Source organism: Carassius gibelio, chromosome B3 (genome assembly GCF_023724105.1).
Source record: "Carassius gibelio isolate Cgi1373 ecotype wild population from Czech Republic chromosome B3, carGib1.2-hapl.c, whole genome shotgun sequence".
NCBI classification, from domain to species: Eukaryota; Metazoa; Chordata; class Actinopteri; order Cypriniformes; family Cyprinidae; genus Carassius; species Carassius gibelio.
In genome coordinates, this window is record NC_068398.1 from 14,393,647 (window position 1) to 14,408,569 (window position 14,923).

At 36.6% G+C, this 14,923-nt stretch overlaps 1 protein-coding gene across 4 annotated transcripts in view; it reads left to right on the forward strand.

Annotated features, from left to right (window-relative positions):
* LOC127951780 (protein sidekick-1) overlaps positions 1-14,923 on the forward strand; it is a 285,662-nt gene that overhangs the window by 193,508 nt on the left and 77,231 nt on the right. For all 4 annotated transcript variants that reach the window (XM_052549813.1, XM_052549814.1, XM_052549816.1 and 1 more), the window contains exons 6-11: positions 3,431-3,542; positions 4,206-4,396; positions 8,325-8,408; positions 10,369-10,563; positions 12,586-12,702; positions 14,221-14,388. In XM_052549813.1, coding sequence (XP_052405773.1) covers positions 3,431-3,542; positions 4,206-4,396; positions 8,325-8,408; positions 10,369-10,563; positions 12,586-12,702; positions 14,221-14,388 — 867 coding nt within the window. The remainder of the gene's footprint in view (positions 1-3,430; positions 3,543-4,205; positions 4,397-8,324; positions 8,409-10,368; positions 10,564-12,585; positions 12,703-14,220; positions 14,389-14,923) is intronic.

Sequence of the window (14,923 nt, forward strand, 5' to 3'; positions counted from 1 at the left end):
TCTGGCATGTCCCTTCACATCTCAGATGCAATTAACTGTAGGTCATGTACTTGTACGTTATCTCCATTTGAGTCTCAGGGTTGATGTGTTGCTGTAAAAACTGGCCCCAAATATAGAAGCGCATATAGATTGTCATTGTTCACAGTGAACCTTTTTAAATCTTGTTTTGAATATGTTATGATCTAACTGTCACATTTATTAATTGTATAGATTGTCCATGCTGTATATGGGTGTTTTTTTTTTTTTTTTTTATCCAGGTTCCTGGTCTATTTAATTAAAACTACCTTTTCTTTTTGTTATAAGATCACATTAAAACTTACTTGAATTGTTTTTGCAGTTATTTATTTTTTATTTTATTTTAATGCTTTATACATTACTGTTATGTAGTCTTTTTATTATTGTAAGCTTGTCCCAGAGTCATACTTTCAGTATATATATATATAAATAAAAATAAAAATGTTAATTATTTTTATTAAGTTAGTCTACTTGGTTAGGAGATTATAGTTAAAATAAGAAATGCATTCAATATAAGAAAACAAAGAAAAATCTATTTAAATGTTCTTTTTTTCAACAATTCCAGACAAGCTGTATTTTTGGTAAATTGTGCAAAAATGATATAAATATTATTGAATTGTATGTCATCAGGATACATAAAATACTAAGCATGATATAAGAGTTAGAGTAAAAAATAAATCTTTTTTATTTCCACCACTCCATCGAGGTGGTGGGACATTTTATGAAAAAGTGTATCTATGTACATTTGGCCTCTGTTAGAAGACAAATTGAATAAACTAAAGAGAGTGTGCCACAGGGATAGCCCATAGTTGAAGAAATACCCCTTAATATGATTTACACAAGTGGGAAATATTCCTACATCTTTTACCGGTCCTGAAACAACATTGCTTTTGACCAATCATGGAGCTCACATTTTAAAGTTAGGTTTAAAGCTTCAAGCCGTAACATGCTCTGCTTGTGTAAATTACACTTTGCATATACAGTACATGTTTACTGTAAACTCACTTTTTTTGGCTGGTATTTGTCCTCTCTTTTTGCTTTTGCTGCCGGACAGTGAACAAGAAGTACCGTGGATCACATGGTAAGATTTCTTAGAAAGTTGCAAATTCCACATAAGTGGAGAACATTTGTCTTTATTTTGTTTCATCTTTGCATACATTAACCTAAATTAAAGTACATTTTAAAAAATAAATAATTGGTATAGAAACAATTTAAACTCAGAAATTGCTATTAAATTTCACGTCACCAAACTAAGCATGGACTTTTGAAGGAGGCTGCATTGTTTTTCTTGTAAAACATACTCCAATCTTTGATTTATTTAGTCCTTAACACATGGTTCTCTGTTCTCCTGTATGAAGTACGTATCTTGGAGTTTACAGCTAGAATTCAATTAAATGGCATTTCTGCTCTGTGGATGGGAAATAATTCATGGGAAATAATTGATTTACTAGCAGTTTAATGAATTCATAATAAATGTTCAGACTTGAGGCAGAGGCAGTTTGTGGTAGATTTTCATACTATAAACATTTCATATTCAACAGCCCTTAAAGGGAAACTTTGCTCAAAAAATGAAAATTATATCATCATTTATCATTTAAATGATGACAGATTTTTCATTTTTGGGGGAAATATACTTTTAGTGTGCCTTTGTGTGGACTTGGTTAGACAAAATAATTGCCATTGTAGTAATGCAGAGATTTACTTTGACTCAAACCCTTAGCTAGCTTTTCAAAGAACATATTCAGAAGCCCAGGAATGGACCTAATACAATTATTTGAGTTTGAGCCTCAGACGAGATAACAAGTACACACAGAAAAAGAGATAACGTAACCTAATATTCATAAACTTAATATAATTTACATAGATAAAGGATGAAGCTGAGGAACCCAAAGCTCTTGAATAGAGAAACTGATGTCTGGCTCGCTTGTCCAATGGAGATCATGAGGTAAAAAGAGGGAGTTGTGCTGTTTACCACATCCCTGATGAATTTCGTCAGATTATTGCCTCCCATGGCCACAGGTGAGGCAACTTATCCATTGAAGCAGAAGTAAGCAACCAGAGGATCCCCTGAAACATGCTTCACGCCTCACATATGATCACACCACAGGATTTTCACTCTCGCTGCTCCAAAAACAAATATGAGTCTTCCAATAATATCTTAATGTATTGCAAAGGGTTGCCCCATCTGCAAATACAGAGGGAGGGAGGGAGGCCCATGCGCCCCACGCAATCTGTTTCTGTCTCGGTTGTTATCGACACTAAAGACCGCAGGAGATTTAGTTATAAGAAACACATCCCTATTTACACCGGATTCAAGATTTGGCTTATATTTGCATCACATTTGCGATTTGTTCAAATGTATTGATATTTTCAGTGGTCCGTTTGGATCCGTCCACATGTTGTGTATATGGCATGGAGAAGTTTGTCTGCTCTGTCCAAAAATGCTTCAAGCCTGCAATATTGTAATATTTGTTGGAATTGTAGCCCAAAGTACAAACGTAAATCATAAAGCGAAATGCAATCTTTAGCAGTGACCTTTAATATTCTTTTTGTGAATATTAAAGGTCACTGACAATATTCAGATTACAGCTCGGCCAATTTTTCAATTAAACCATTACATTTGGTTCTCTCCGTCCTGAATATGTGGTTATGGCCTCTGTACGGTCCTTGACATATTTAATAAGTCACATCAGATGCTATCTGTAATTGGAGCAGCCCCGTCTCTTTTAGGACACCTATAGTAGCGCACAAAGTTCCCATTTTTGACTGAGCTCAGCAGCTCCTTCATGCATTTCGTCAAATTCGACATCAAAGGCTTGATTGTAGCATTCGACTTAGTTATTTAAATCCTCATTATCATAAAATTTCAATATTTTAGATATTCTTCCTCTGGAAAGAATGAAGCTGATTTAATAGGCAGCATTTATTTTTTTCACTTCTAGACGAGAGATGTGCTTGGGTCATTTTAAAAATGTAAAAAGCATATTTTCATGCAAGAATGATTTCGCATAACAGCCGCACGAGGGGGTAGGGAGGAAGCCCACCGTTTGGAGCATGTTACAGGACCACTGCCAAGAGATTAATTATTCAAAACTTTCTGTGTCAGGCAAGCATAGAACATGAAGAGCCCAACTCCCTGGTTTTTGTCTTTTTCGGAGTTGTAATACCAAAACACGTGTTGGCTGATTTAGTGCAGATCCCTCTAAATGTTTCCTATGTGAAAGCTGTTTAAAGCTGCCTAGCATGAAAGTGTTAGGCTGGTTTGTTTTAATAGGTTTGTGGTGATTTGAGGTACTTTTGGGACCACCAAAACTAGCTTAATCGACTTGACCAGGCTAAAAGACCAGCACTTTGGACTCAGATGTAATGTGGATCTAAAGGCCTCTTTTCTCCCATCACCTTTTCTCCTGTTTAGATTCAGAGGCCCCTGCGGACCCTGTGGCTCCAGTGATTGTAATCCCACCCAAAAACACTACAGTGGTGGCCGGGGTCAGTGAGGCCACACTGGAGTGTGTTGCTAATGCGCGGTGAGTATGGATATATGGACACACACTGTTCCCAGCAGGAGTACAGTTCATTTGATATTCATTTACCTCTGACAGGTTCACAGCCATCGATATTCACACTGTCTTACTCCATTTAACCTTCATTTCAATGGCATTATTATAACAGCTGCTAAAGTAAAACTTCTGTTCTTCCAGAATAATTTTTTTTTAATTAAAAATGGATATTTAAAGACTTTGAATATGCAAGATTTTTTATTGTTGTTTTTAAAAGAAGTGTCGAATGATCACCAAGGCTGCATTTATCAAAAATACAGTAAAAACTGTAATATTGTGAAATAGTATTGCCATTTAAAATATCTTGTTTTCTATTTTAATGTATTGTAAAAATCAGTGTAATTTGTTCTGAAAACGGTGTTGTGCTGCTTAATATTTCTGTGGAAATCGATTATTTTCTAAAAAAGAACACTGTTTATCTGAAATGGAAATCTTTTGTAATATTATAAATGTATTTGTTGAAACCTTTAATCATTTTAATTCATTCGGAGAGAGAAACAGAGGAGACAAATTGTTTACTTTTCTGGACCTTGACAGTGTATTTTACTTGGCAGTTTTTAAGAATTAAAACAATTAATTTTGAAGAATTAGCAGCAACACAGTTTAAGTCACACCTGTTGTTTTCCCCAGTCCGGTTGAGAAGCTCAGTTTGGTGTGGCGGAGAAACACGGTGGAAGTGGCCAGTGGCGTGGGCTCCTTCGGCCGGCGCTTGACCATCCTCAACCCAACGAGTGCCGATGTGGGCATGTACGTGTGCGAAGCCTCACTTTTGGACAGCAGCGTGAAGCCGGCGGAGGCCAGAGCCTTCCTCTCCATCACAGGTGAAACACCTCGTCCAATAAAAGCTCCATTTCTTCTCTCCAACACAACAGCTGCACGTCTGCAGAGAAAATCCACCGTCTTAATGGTTCCACTCAGTGGGAAGTGATGAACAGCAAAGCCCTCTGATAGATATAGCACTACATTACTGCACATAAAACCTGAAATTACACACTGTATTAGCTGAGCTAAGAGCTTTTAGAAGAGCCTCAGGCATTACAGCTATCGGTCACAGCACACTATGAGCATATCACCAGGTAATTCTACACATTAGGATCAGCTGAAGTGCCATCAGACCTATTTCCAAGTCATTTGATTTACTTAATAACAGAAAGTGCACATAATTTGTAGTCTTTTGTAATAGCAGCGTGAAAGGAGATAAATGTTGGTGTTATCATATCTTTAGGACAGCATGGTAAAATGAAGGATCTGCAAACATAGATTGGTGTCTTAAATGGTTACTCCAGAAGTCTTACAGGTTTGGAAAGACATGAGTAATTAATGACAAAATTGTAGTGGAGTAACACTTGAAAGAGTCGTTTCAACCTCTATGAAAATCACTTTACCTATTTTAGTCATATTTAATTATGTTTATTTTAAATAATAATAATAATTATTATTATTATCTTTCCCTTAATAATATTCTGTTTTACAGGAAAAAAGTTGTATAAAACATTAAAGAACAAATTTATAAGAACAGAAAATCATTATTTAATACCATTAATAATAATATCTTACGTGTATAATAATAATAATAATATATGAGTATAATGTTATAATAATAATGTTCACATACAGTTTTCATTATATTTTAGTTACTATAATTTCTAATTATAAAAGAGTTATTATTGTGATTTTATAAGAATACAATTAATCATTTAAATGATAAATACAAAATAAACAAATAATAAACTACACACACACACACAGTAGAATAATGTTATGCACAAAGCTTTAAAGAACAGATTTCTAAAAACAATAATCTCTCATGTGTAATCTCATTTGATTATAATATTAGTAATAGTAACAACTATACTATTTATAGAAATTATAAATATTGTTGTTACTTTAACATTGTTTATAATATTGGTGTTTTTAATAATATAATTGTCATATCATATTTTTTAACAAATGTTGATATTAGCACACAAAGCTCATTATTAAGGTTAACTGACAAAAAATATGTAATTTAACTGCAAGTGTGAGACCTAAAAACATTTTTATTTGTATTGTTTTTCTGTAAAATTGAATTCATTGCCCAAATTTGTATTTGTCTCTTTGCGAGAGACAGTGACATAAAACATGATTCCAAATTTCTCAATTATCTGTTCTTAATTGATTTATCTGTTCTTAATGTTTATCTCTGATTTACGTTAGTGTCAGGCTTCATTCAACAGTTTTTCCTGTCTTTGCATATATTTAACCCATACGGACTACATGCAGTTTGTCCACCTCTTTTCTGTACAGTTATATATGGAAACCCATTGAGCTAAACAGCATATTAAATATTTATGCCTTCTCTTCACTTCACATTGCCGTCTATTTGAGAGCCCAGCTGACAGGTGTTCTGAGCTCCATGTGAAGTCCAATACATATGTATAGACAGACGGATCCCTAACAGGAGGAATATATTGCACTGGGCAAGAGTGCATGTGAATTGATGAATGTGGGCTGTCAGTGTGGCGCTGCACATAAGTCAGAAGCTTAGTGACTGTTTGGGTGCCTGAATTATATTCAAGATCTCTAAGTATGCATTTATTCATCTGCTTATTTGGGTAAAAGATGCACTTCAGAGTTTTGATGGTCTGCGAGTTTTTCCCAGAAGACACACATCACAAGCGTAAATCTCTGCAATAATGTCTCTTTTGAGCTGTACATCATACAAGATTAATTTCTTGTAAAACTATTAAAGAGATCTATGAAATAGCTCATAGAAAATAAATCGATGAATGTGCTTTCTCACCTCAATGTTCATGATTAAAGCTCCTAAATAACCGATTAAAGGAATAATTAAACCAAAAATGAACATTTTATTAACCCTCATGTCAGGTCAAATCAATGTTATATCATTTCATTTTCAGTGTATTACAGTACCTGTGAATATCTACTCTCCTCATCTGCCATTGGACATGCAAACATATAGCCCCGCCCCAAACTCATGCGATTGGTTGAGTGAGGGTTGTTGTCGTCAGGCACATTAGGATGCTCAAGCAAACCAAACCATGTTTAAACTTTTAGGGGAACTCAAACTGAATGGTTTACTTACAAGTGATTGGGGTAAAAATGTATTTGCTTAACGGACATTAAGACAGTTATTAATTAAAATGAAATGTAAAATTTAAATAAGCAAATTAGGAATTTACCAGTTAAATATTTCCAGAATAGAAATCTAGACATTGGATGAAGCCAGGTTCAAAATTCTTGTTTCGTTTTGTTGACATATTTAAAGTTTTTACACAGGGGATTTTGGATATTTCTTTTAGACCCCTCCATAAATCAGAAAATACTGTGTACAGCCAGAAAACAAGTACATTTCCACCATGTTTTTAGGAATGTAATGTTATATAAACCATGTGAATGTTAAATGAACAAACCCTTCTGTAAAATCCTTCAGAATATAAATAGGAATAAAGCTGTTGTCGCTATAGTCAAGTAGAGTGCATTGTAAATATATATATATATATTGGGGGAAAACATTTGAAAGACATTTGAAATGCACAGATGAAGTATGATAAAATAAAGACTTATGTGTAGTTTGAATGTTTTCTTTCCTGAAAGGAGACAAGTTATGAAAGCAATAGCCCAAAATTAAAAAAAAGAACTTGACCAGTGCCAAAAAAAAAACCCAGTTTTGACTGTAATGTCTTGTGTTAATATGTACATGTACTTTAACATTTAACAAATTAATCATCACATTTAAATTTCTGACTTCAGTCTCACAAAATTATACCCTGCCAGGTGTCTTTAACAGCTTGTCAATGAGACGGTACCCTAAAAGGTACAACTTTGTACTTTATTTTATCCTAAAAGGTGTGTATTAGTACCATAAAGTTGTAATATGTATCCTTAATCTACTTCTATGAACCTTTTAGAGGTACAAAAACGTCTCTTCAAGGGATTCTGCCCAAGTGACAAGCTGCTGCACCCCTACAAGGTACAATTTTGTTTTGGAGTGACATGAATTTACATGATTTGGAAGTCATAAGTCATATGATCTGCTTGTGTAAAAGTGCAATATGATCATTTTGATAAATATTTCCCTCAGTTTTCTACAAATGACTTGTAACAGTCAACAGGAGATAATAAAATGATTGACAGAATTGTATTTTTGGGACGAACCGTTCCTTTAAAACAATACAGCATTCATGCAGATCTGTTTACAGTATAATGTGAACATAATCAACAGCAGATTTTCCTCATTACAGACTCATAACAGATGTTTTGTAAACAGGAAATCTATAATGTAAGACTGCAGTATTGTGAGAAAGTGAAGTCTCAGTGGCCATCTGTGCCTCTGCAGGAAGTCCAAACATTAGAGTAGAGGACATTGTGCATTAGGTGAGTGAACGAAACATGCCCACCAGTGCTCTCAGTCTTAATGGGACGCTTCCACGTGTCTGACTACCGAACACACGTGACCACATTAAGCCCACAAGCCGAGCATTTCAATTTTGACAGTGTTTATGAATTCATTGCTTTTGCTCCAGTAAACGTTCAGTTGCTACCGAAAAGGGAATACATTTGTCCCACGCCCATCTGCGCTCAATGAAAATACCGTTTTTAAGAAAACACATTGAATTCCTCTGACGGAATCATTCGATTATTTCTGAAGCTGTTTATGAATTTCAATACCTCGAAAAAACGTCACTCTTTTGTATTCGGTTGAGAAATGTCACTGTGTTCTCAAATAAGCTTATTTGCTTTTTGCAGAGGCGCCCTATTTCACTGCTGAGCCCAGGAGAAAGATGATGGGAGAGGTGGAGAAAAGCGTGGATATCCAGTGCCAAGCTCGAGGTGAGTGTTTTACGTGCGGGACTTAAACCGAGGAGGCTGGATTGATTCGAGATTTGTAAGTATACTCTGCAATATGCTTTACACACAATAGACATACAATACACTTCAACCCCCTTCTGATCCAGGCACTTCATTGAGCGCTCAGAGCTTTTGTAGTCGGTAAGCTTAGTTACGTAAAGGTATTTATAGCAATTTTCCCTTTGCATTCTTTGCGCTGCCGCCTACCGCCGTGAATGAAGTTCCAGGAGCGCTGTGCGGGTCTATTAACCAACCCCGAGGGCTGTGTCCTGCTCTGTTTGGGGGTGATTTATAAAATCTGTGCATTTAGAGGATGTCAGCGTCCCTTCATGGAAGACAGATGGCGGCCTTTCGGACGAGTGGCGAAGAGTTTACGATTAGCTGTGAGATATGAGGTGTTGATGGGAAGAGGCTTAAACCATTATCATTATAGAGTGGAAAAATGGACGATGAAATGGTATTGGTTTTCTGCCAGAAATATTCTCTAGCTTCCTAATAGCGCTGGAATGGAAAGTCGGCCCAACTGTTATAACCGTACTTATGATATTTGTCCGTTGAGGTTCAGGCTCGGCTCAGCTGCAATTTCAGCGAGGGGTAAAAATGATCCCTCAGCATCAGATGGGCTGCGAGAAATAAAAACAAGCGAGTCACCCCGCCGTATCCTCAAGAGTGGAAAGTGGAATCAATCCATTACCTCTTCTGTGTGCTGCTTCTGGGACCGTTCTCACTTTTTTATGTGGCTGGATTGAAAGGAATCCTTTTGTTTTGAGAAGTTATATCTCTCCAGAGCTGAATCAGAAGTCTTCAGCTCTCGAGGATCAAGGAAAAGACTATATAACACATGCCCAGAGCCCCTCTCTCTTTTGATACATCTTGGAAAACTTGCACGCCATAACTGTTTGCTGCCGAGTGGAGCTTTATACAGCCGTTAACCACAGGCGAAGAGCGCTAAATGAGTTTGAATAATACAATCTGGTGGCCTTCTCTTGATGCAGACGCGAGACACAGCGAGTGATGATTTTCTCTGTTAGCTCTTTCAGCTGTAACTTATATCATTCCCCCCGAGAGTGCGCTTTTCCAAGCTGCTGGAATATTCTTAGAAGCGTGCTAGCCGAATCTGTTTGGAAGCTTAAGGCCTCAGATCATCTCATTTCCACTTGACACTTCATCTTTTTTATATCCTACAAAGGGTGCAGCCAGCATTTTCACAATTAGACCTATGAGTGTGTGTATAATAAAGAGTGTTTAGACCAGGGCGGTGCATGTGGCTTCACACCGCACAGGCCTGAGCTTCCAAAAACAAGAACGAGGATAAACGTTGTGTAATTTCACTTTGGCTAAATGGATTCACTGAACTTGGGAATCTGTCTGTCTGTAGTTATACTGTTAAATATCTTTGGTAAATCTCAAAATGGATATCCATTGTTTATATTGCACGTTATAATGTTGTGATTCCTAAATTCACCTTTAAATGGAAATGTAAATAGATTTAAATGTAGTTATCAATATTCATTTATTTAGACAAAAAATATGCTGTTTTATTGTCTGCCTTTTGTCCGTGATCAGCCATAATGTGACAATAATTATTGGCTTTTGACTTTATTTTTAACTTAACATTTATATATATATATATATATATATATATATATATATATATATATATATATATATATATATATATATATATATATACATATACATACGTAATACATTTTTTATTAAATTTGTTTACTTTCTATGACTTTCTGACCTTTTTTTTTGCCTTTTTGCATTTTTTAAGCAAATTATTAAACACTTTTCTAAAATAATAATAATAATAATAATTCATTTTAATTTCCAGGTTTCATTTAATTTTTTATTTTAAAGTTCTGGACCCAGTTGTTTAATTCCTACCTTCATCTGAGCATCATAGTGACCTATCATGTTGTGCTTTAATTCACAGGGGTGCCAATGCCGAAGCTGGAGTGGTATAAGAATGCCGTGCCCCTCAGTAAACTCAACAACCCTCGCTATAAGGTCATCTCCAGCATGGGGCTTCAGGTCAAGAAGCTACAGCCCAGCGATGCCGGAATCTTCCAGTGCTTCGCCAGGAACTCGGCCGGAGAGGCTCAGGTCCATACTTACCTGGACATCACTAGTGAGTCTGACCCCGAGGCCGGCCTGCGGGGCGGCATGCATTCTTTATCGCACGCTTTCCAGATTTGATGCTACTAATTTTTGACACACAAACAATCCAGACATTGTCAAGGGTATTAGATGTGGCCAGCTGCAAAGTGCACCTTCTCTCAGCCATTGTACAGCAGTTCCCCGGCGCGACAGATGTGTTGTTCCTAATCTACGCTTGTGTGATTCTCACTCCTTTCCATAAGAGACTCAACGGCTCCCTGTGGAGAGGCCTGTCTGGAGTTGATTACATCGTAGTGTTTGTCAGGGCACTGCCCTGATCAGTACAGGAGGACATTAAGACCCCCTCAGAGGAGCACTCTCATCACACAGATAATTACCACAGCACCGATTGCACGTATTTACTGCATGTAGATTGCCGTAATGATTTTAACTTCCAGTTGTGTTGACCTTTGAATCATCCGATTGTCAGTGCCTGCACAGGCCATTTTTGGGAATGAAGTTTATTAAAAAGAGCAATACAGAACGTTTTACAGTCTTCAGGGTATGTTCAAAAACAAAACAAACTAATATTGTTATAAAGCACAAAACCCTCACTAATAAGCTGAACTTTGAAGTAAAAAACGTAGAATAAGGTCCCTTTAATAAAGATAAGCAATTCATTTCAGGCCTAAAAGACAGTTCTAAGTTATTTCGAAAAGCACTCGCTCACTTCACTGAACGGCTGGTGATCTCAGATGGAATGCGGCTTTTTCAGTCTTGCATATTGATTGTGCATATCTAGACCCGCTCATTAAGCGGTGGTTCGATCAAAGCTGTGTTAGTTCTTCTGCCGGCTTTATTATTCCTGTATAGATCTGTTTCATGCTAAAGTGATCAAGGATAAGTACAGTGGATGAATGCTAGTGTGATATGAAATCACTCACCAGGCCTTTATCTCCCGAGGGAGCCTATGAACGGGGTCACCGTAAGAAACACCGCAGCATGAAAGTGTTGATTTTCAATGTCATACTACCTCTGATTTTTCAGTGTGTTGAACATTGTGTCAAGATGTACATTTCAAGTGTTTTTTTTTATGTTGGTTGCTCTCTGTATTGCAGTAGTTTAAAAAATGCAAACATTAAGTAAAAATGCATTTGCTAAAGCAACCAGGCCTTTTTAGATTAGTTTACTATTAATGCACTTATGGTAAAAGCTTTGTCAGGTTACGACGTAATATTGTGCTAGGAACTGAACGAAGTTAAGTCTCTATAAATCAATGATCTGTAGTTTTAATTTTAGCTGGAAACGGCTGTGTTTTGTAGATTGTTTTTTTAAGTTTTGCAGGCATTTTGTACTGTAGGTAGAAGCAAGTTTTTCCAATGAGCCTTGGTTGCAATAATCTGTATTAGTCATAGAAATACTGGTCAGTCTGGGAAAAAAAAATTACTAGACTGTGATTATATACTGTGACTATGATAACAAAAAATAATTACTCGTAGCATAGTATAAAATTTGAGTTATACTGCCCAGCCTTACCGTGGCATCAGTATTCATGTGATAAAAATGATATAAAGCAATTGGAAAGCAAGCTGTAATGGGTTTTATATTTCTCTCTCTGCTGTTCCAAATGAATATGGCACATATTCAACAATACATCCAAACAGCGATCTTTTGCTCTCAAACAGCAGCATGTTTTACTTTTCCAAATGGAAATACCTGTTCATTTACACATCTCTGCCTATTAAAAATGACCTAGCAACTCCACAATGCCACATTGGGCACCTAATCAGAACAGTATAATTAGATTCATGCTAGTTGTTTACCGTCTCCGATTTGAAACACAAATTTGCAGACAGGTCCCGCATCGCAATAAAAAGCATCAGTAGTGTTTTGATGGACATAACATTGTTTTAATACAATTTACTGGCTGGTGTTTGGTACTTGTAATAATTTGCGTGTTCCTGAGAAGGTGTGTGGGCGGACTGCATTAAGCGTGTGAACGGATGTGGCGTTTTCTCTTCCTGATTAAAAACTGTGACTGTGTGTTTTGCAGGTATGGCTCCGGCCTTCACCGCGGCGCCGGTCGACATCACCGTCACAGATGGAGCGGTGGCCACGTTCACCTGTCAGGTATCTGGGGCCCCGAATCCTGCCATCATCTGGAAGAGAGGTAAAGCTAGTGCAAAGTGATGTTTGATTTGAGCAGTTTCTAATTCACTATTGAACAAGGCATAAATCACACCTGAGCACTGTTCCAAAACATATTGAGTTGCCTTCTTGCTTGCTGCCTACATTGGAGAGTTTTAACTATTCAGTCTTGGATCCATACAAATCCATATGCTGCCTATGTAGGGGACACTTGACTCGCAACTGAGTTCACTTGAGTTTGAAGTTGGCAAATGAATGGTATGAAAGTACACTGCATACCTGAATATTAGCTAAATCATACATTTTCAATTGCACTGAAGAGTTTGTGTCAATGCTTTCCAGCACTAAATAAAATATAAGCTCATTTATGATTAACATTTTAATTATTTATAATCTTGAATTATTTCCATTTTTATTATTGAGTTCATCAGAATCTTCTAGGATTGCCTTTGCATAAAATACACTAATGTTTAAAGGTTTGGTTTCAGTAACAGTTTTAAAAATGTTTTTGAAAGAGGTCTCTTATGCTCATCAATCATAATATCTAAATGCAGCAAAATCAGTAATATTGTGAAATATCGGTACACTTTAAAATAACTTTTCTATTCAGTCTTCAGTGTCACATGATCCTTCAGAAATCATTCTGACATGCTGATTTGCTGCTGAACAAACATTTCTTCAAAATCAGTTGAAAACATTTTGTGCTGCTCAATATCTTTGTGGAAAAAGATTTTTTTTCTTAATGAAATAGAACAGCATTTGTTTAAAATAGAAATCATTTTGGACTTTTGTTCCCCTTGTTGTCACAATGCATTCTGCATTTAGAATACTTTTTAATCCTTTTTTAGGATTTGGTAAAAATTCGATTTATTAGGAGGCAGCATAATTAAGTTGACTTTTTTTTGGAACAGTCTTCACATTGAGAGCATCTATGCTTACCTAAAATGTTGTCTCCGCAGGCAGTTAGCTAGGTTTTTGAACGGAGGATCAATGTGCAGAAGTAATGTCATTATTAACACGAGTCCATCTCTGCCCTGCTGTTTTGTTATGTGTACTAGTGCTATATTTCACTGATTACAGCCAGATCGCAGGCATCCTCGTCGCTTTGTGACTGCAGCGGAGGCATAAATTGATGTATGAGGTTGTGTGTTTTGTGCTTCACAGGAAGCCATTAAGATGTCTTTGTTGCAGCCGATTGGCAACACAAAAGATAATTTCATGCAAGAGTAACAAAAAAAGTTCCATTATATTCTACGACTGTTTTGGCGATATTCATGAAGTCGTTTCCATAGCATTCCCAATTATGAAGCAGCATATTTAATAGCGGCCCCTAACAAGGTAGAGAGCTCTGCAGACGGTTTTAGGAGGATTTTCCTCTGGGAAACCTATAAGCTTGTAATAAAATCATCCTGGACTCCGACTCCATGCATAGTGATGTTCTATTAATTCCTTATATGGAAGCAGATGCGAGATGTTGAGCTAACTGGGTATGTGTATGTGTGTGTGTGTGTGTGTTTGTTTGCATATGTATGCACATCAGATACCCAGATTCTCGCCAGCGGTTCAATGCAAATTTCACGTTTCACCCTGCTGGAGTCCGGTGGTCTGCAGATTCAACCGGTCGCGCTGCAGGACACGGGGATGTACACCTGCTACGCTGCTAACTCAGAAGGAGCGATCAACGCCAGCGCCTCCCTCACCGTATGGAGTAAGAGAAACACACTTAATCTGAACCCAACTTTCCACCACAGAATAAAAAAATTAAAGGATAGTTCACCCTAAAATGTAAATTCCTTCATTAATTACTCACCCTCATGTCGTTCCAAACCTGTAAGACCTTTGTTCATCTTCTGAAAAAGAATTAAGATATTTTGGAGGAAATCCGAGCGCTTTCTATCCCTGCATAGTCTCACAGGTCTGACTTTATTTCTCACAATTACAAGTTTATATCTTGCAATTTTGAGTTTACTTATAAATGAAGGAAGGAAGGAATGAGTGTGGTAGCAAGCTGAAATAATTTTCCCCCTGTGGTCCTTTTGTAAATGAAATATCATAAAATGTTAATTTTGTGAATGTATTATGTGACCCTGGAGCATAAAACCAGTCTTAAGTCGCTGGGGTATATTTGTAGCAATAGCCAACAATACATTGTATGGGGCAAAAATAATATATTTTTTTTATTAAGTAAAGATCATGTTCCATGAGGATATTTTCTACATTTCCTACTACAAATATATAAAAAC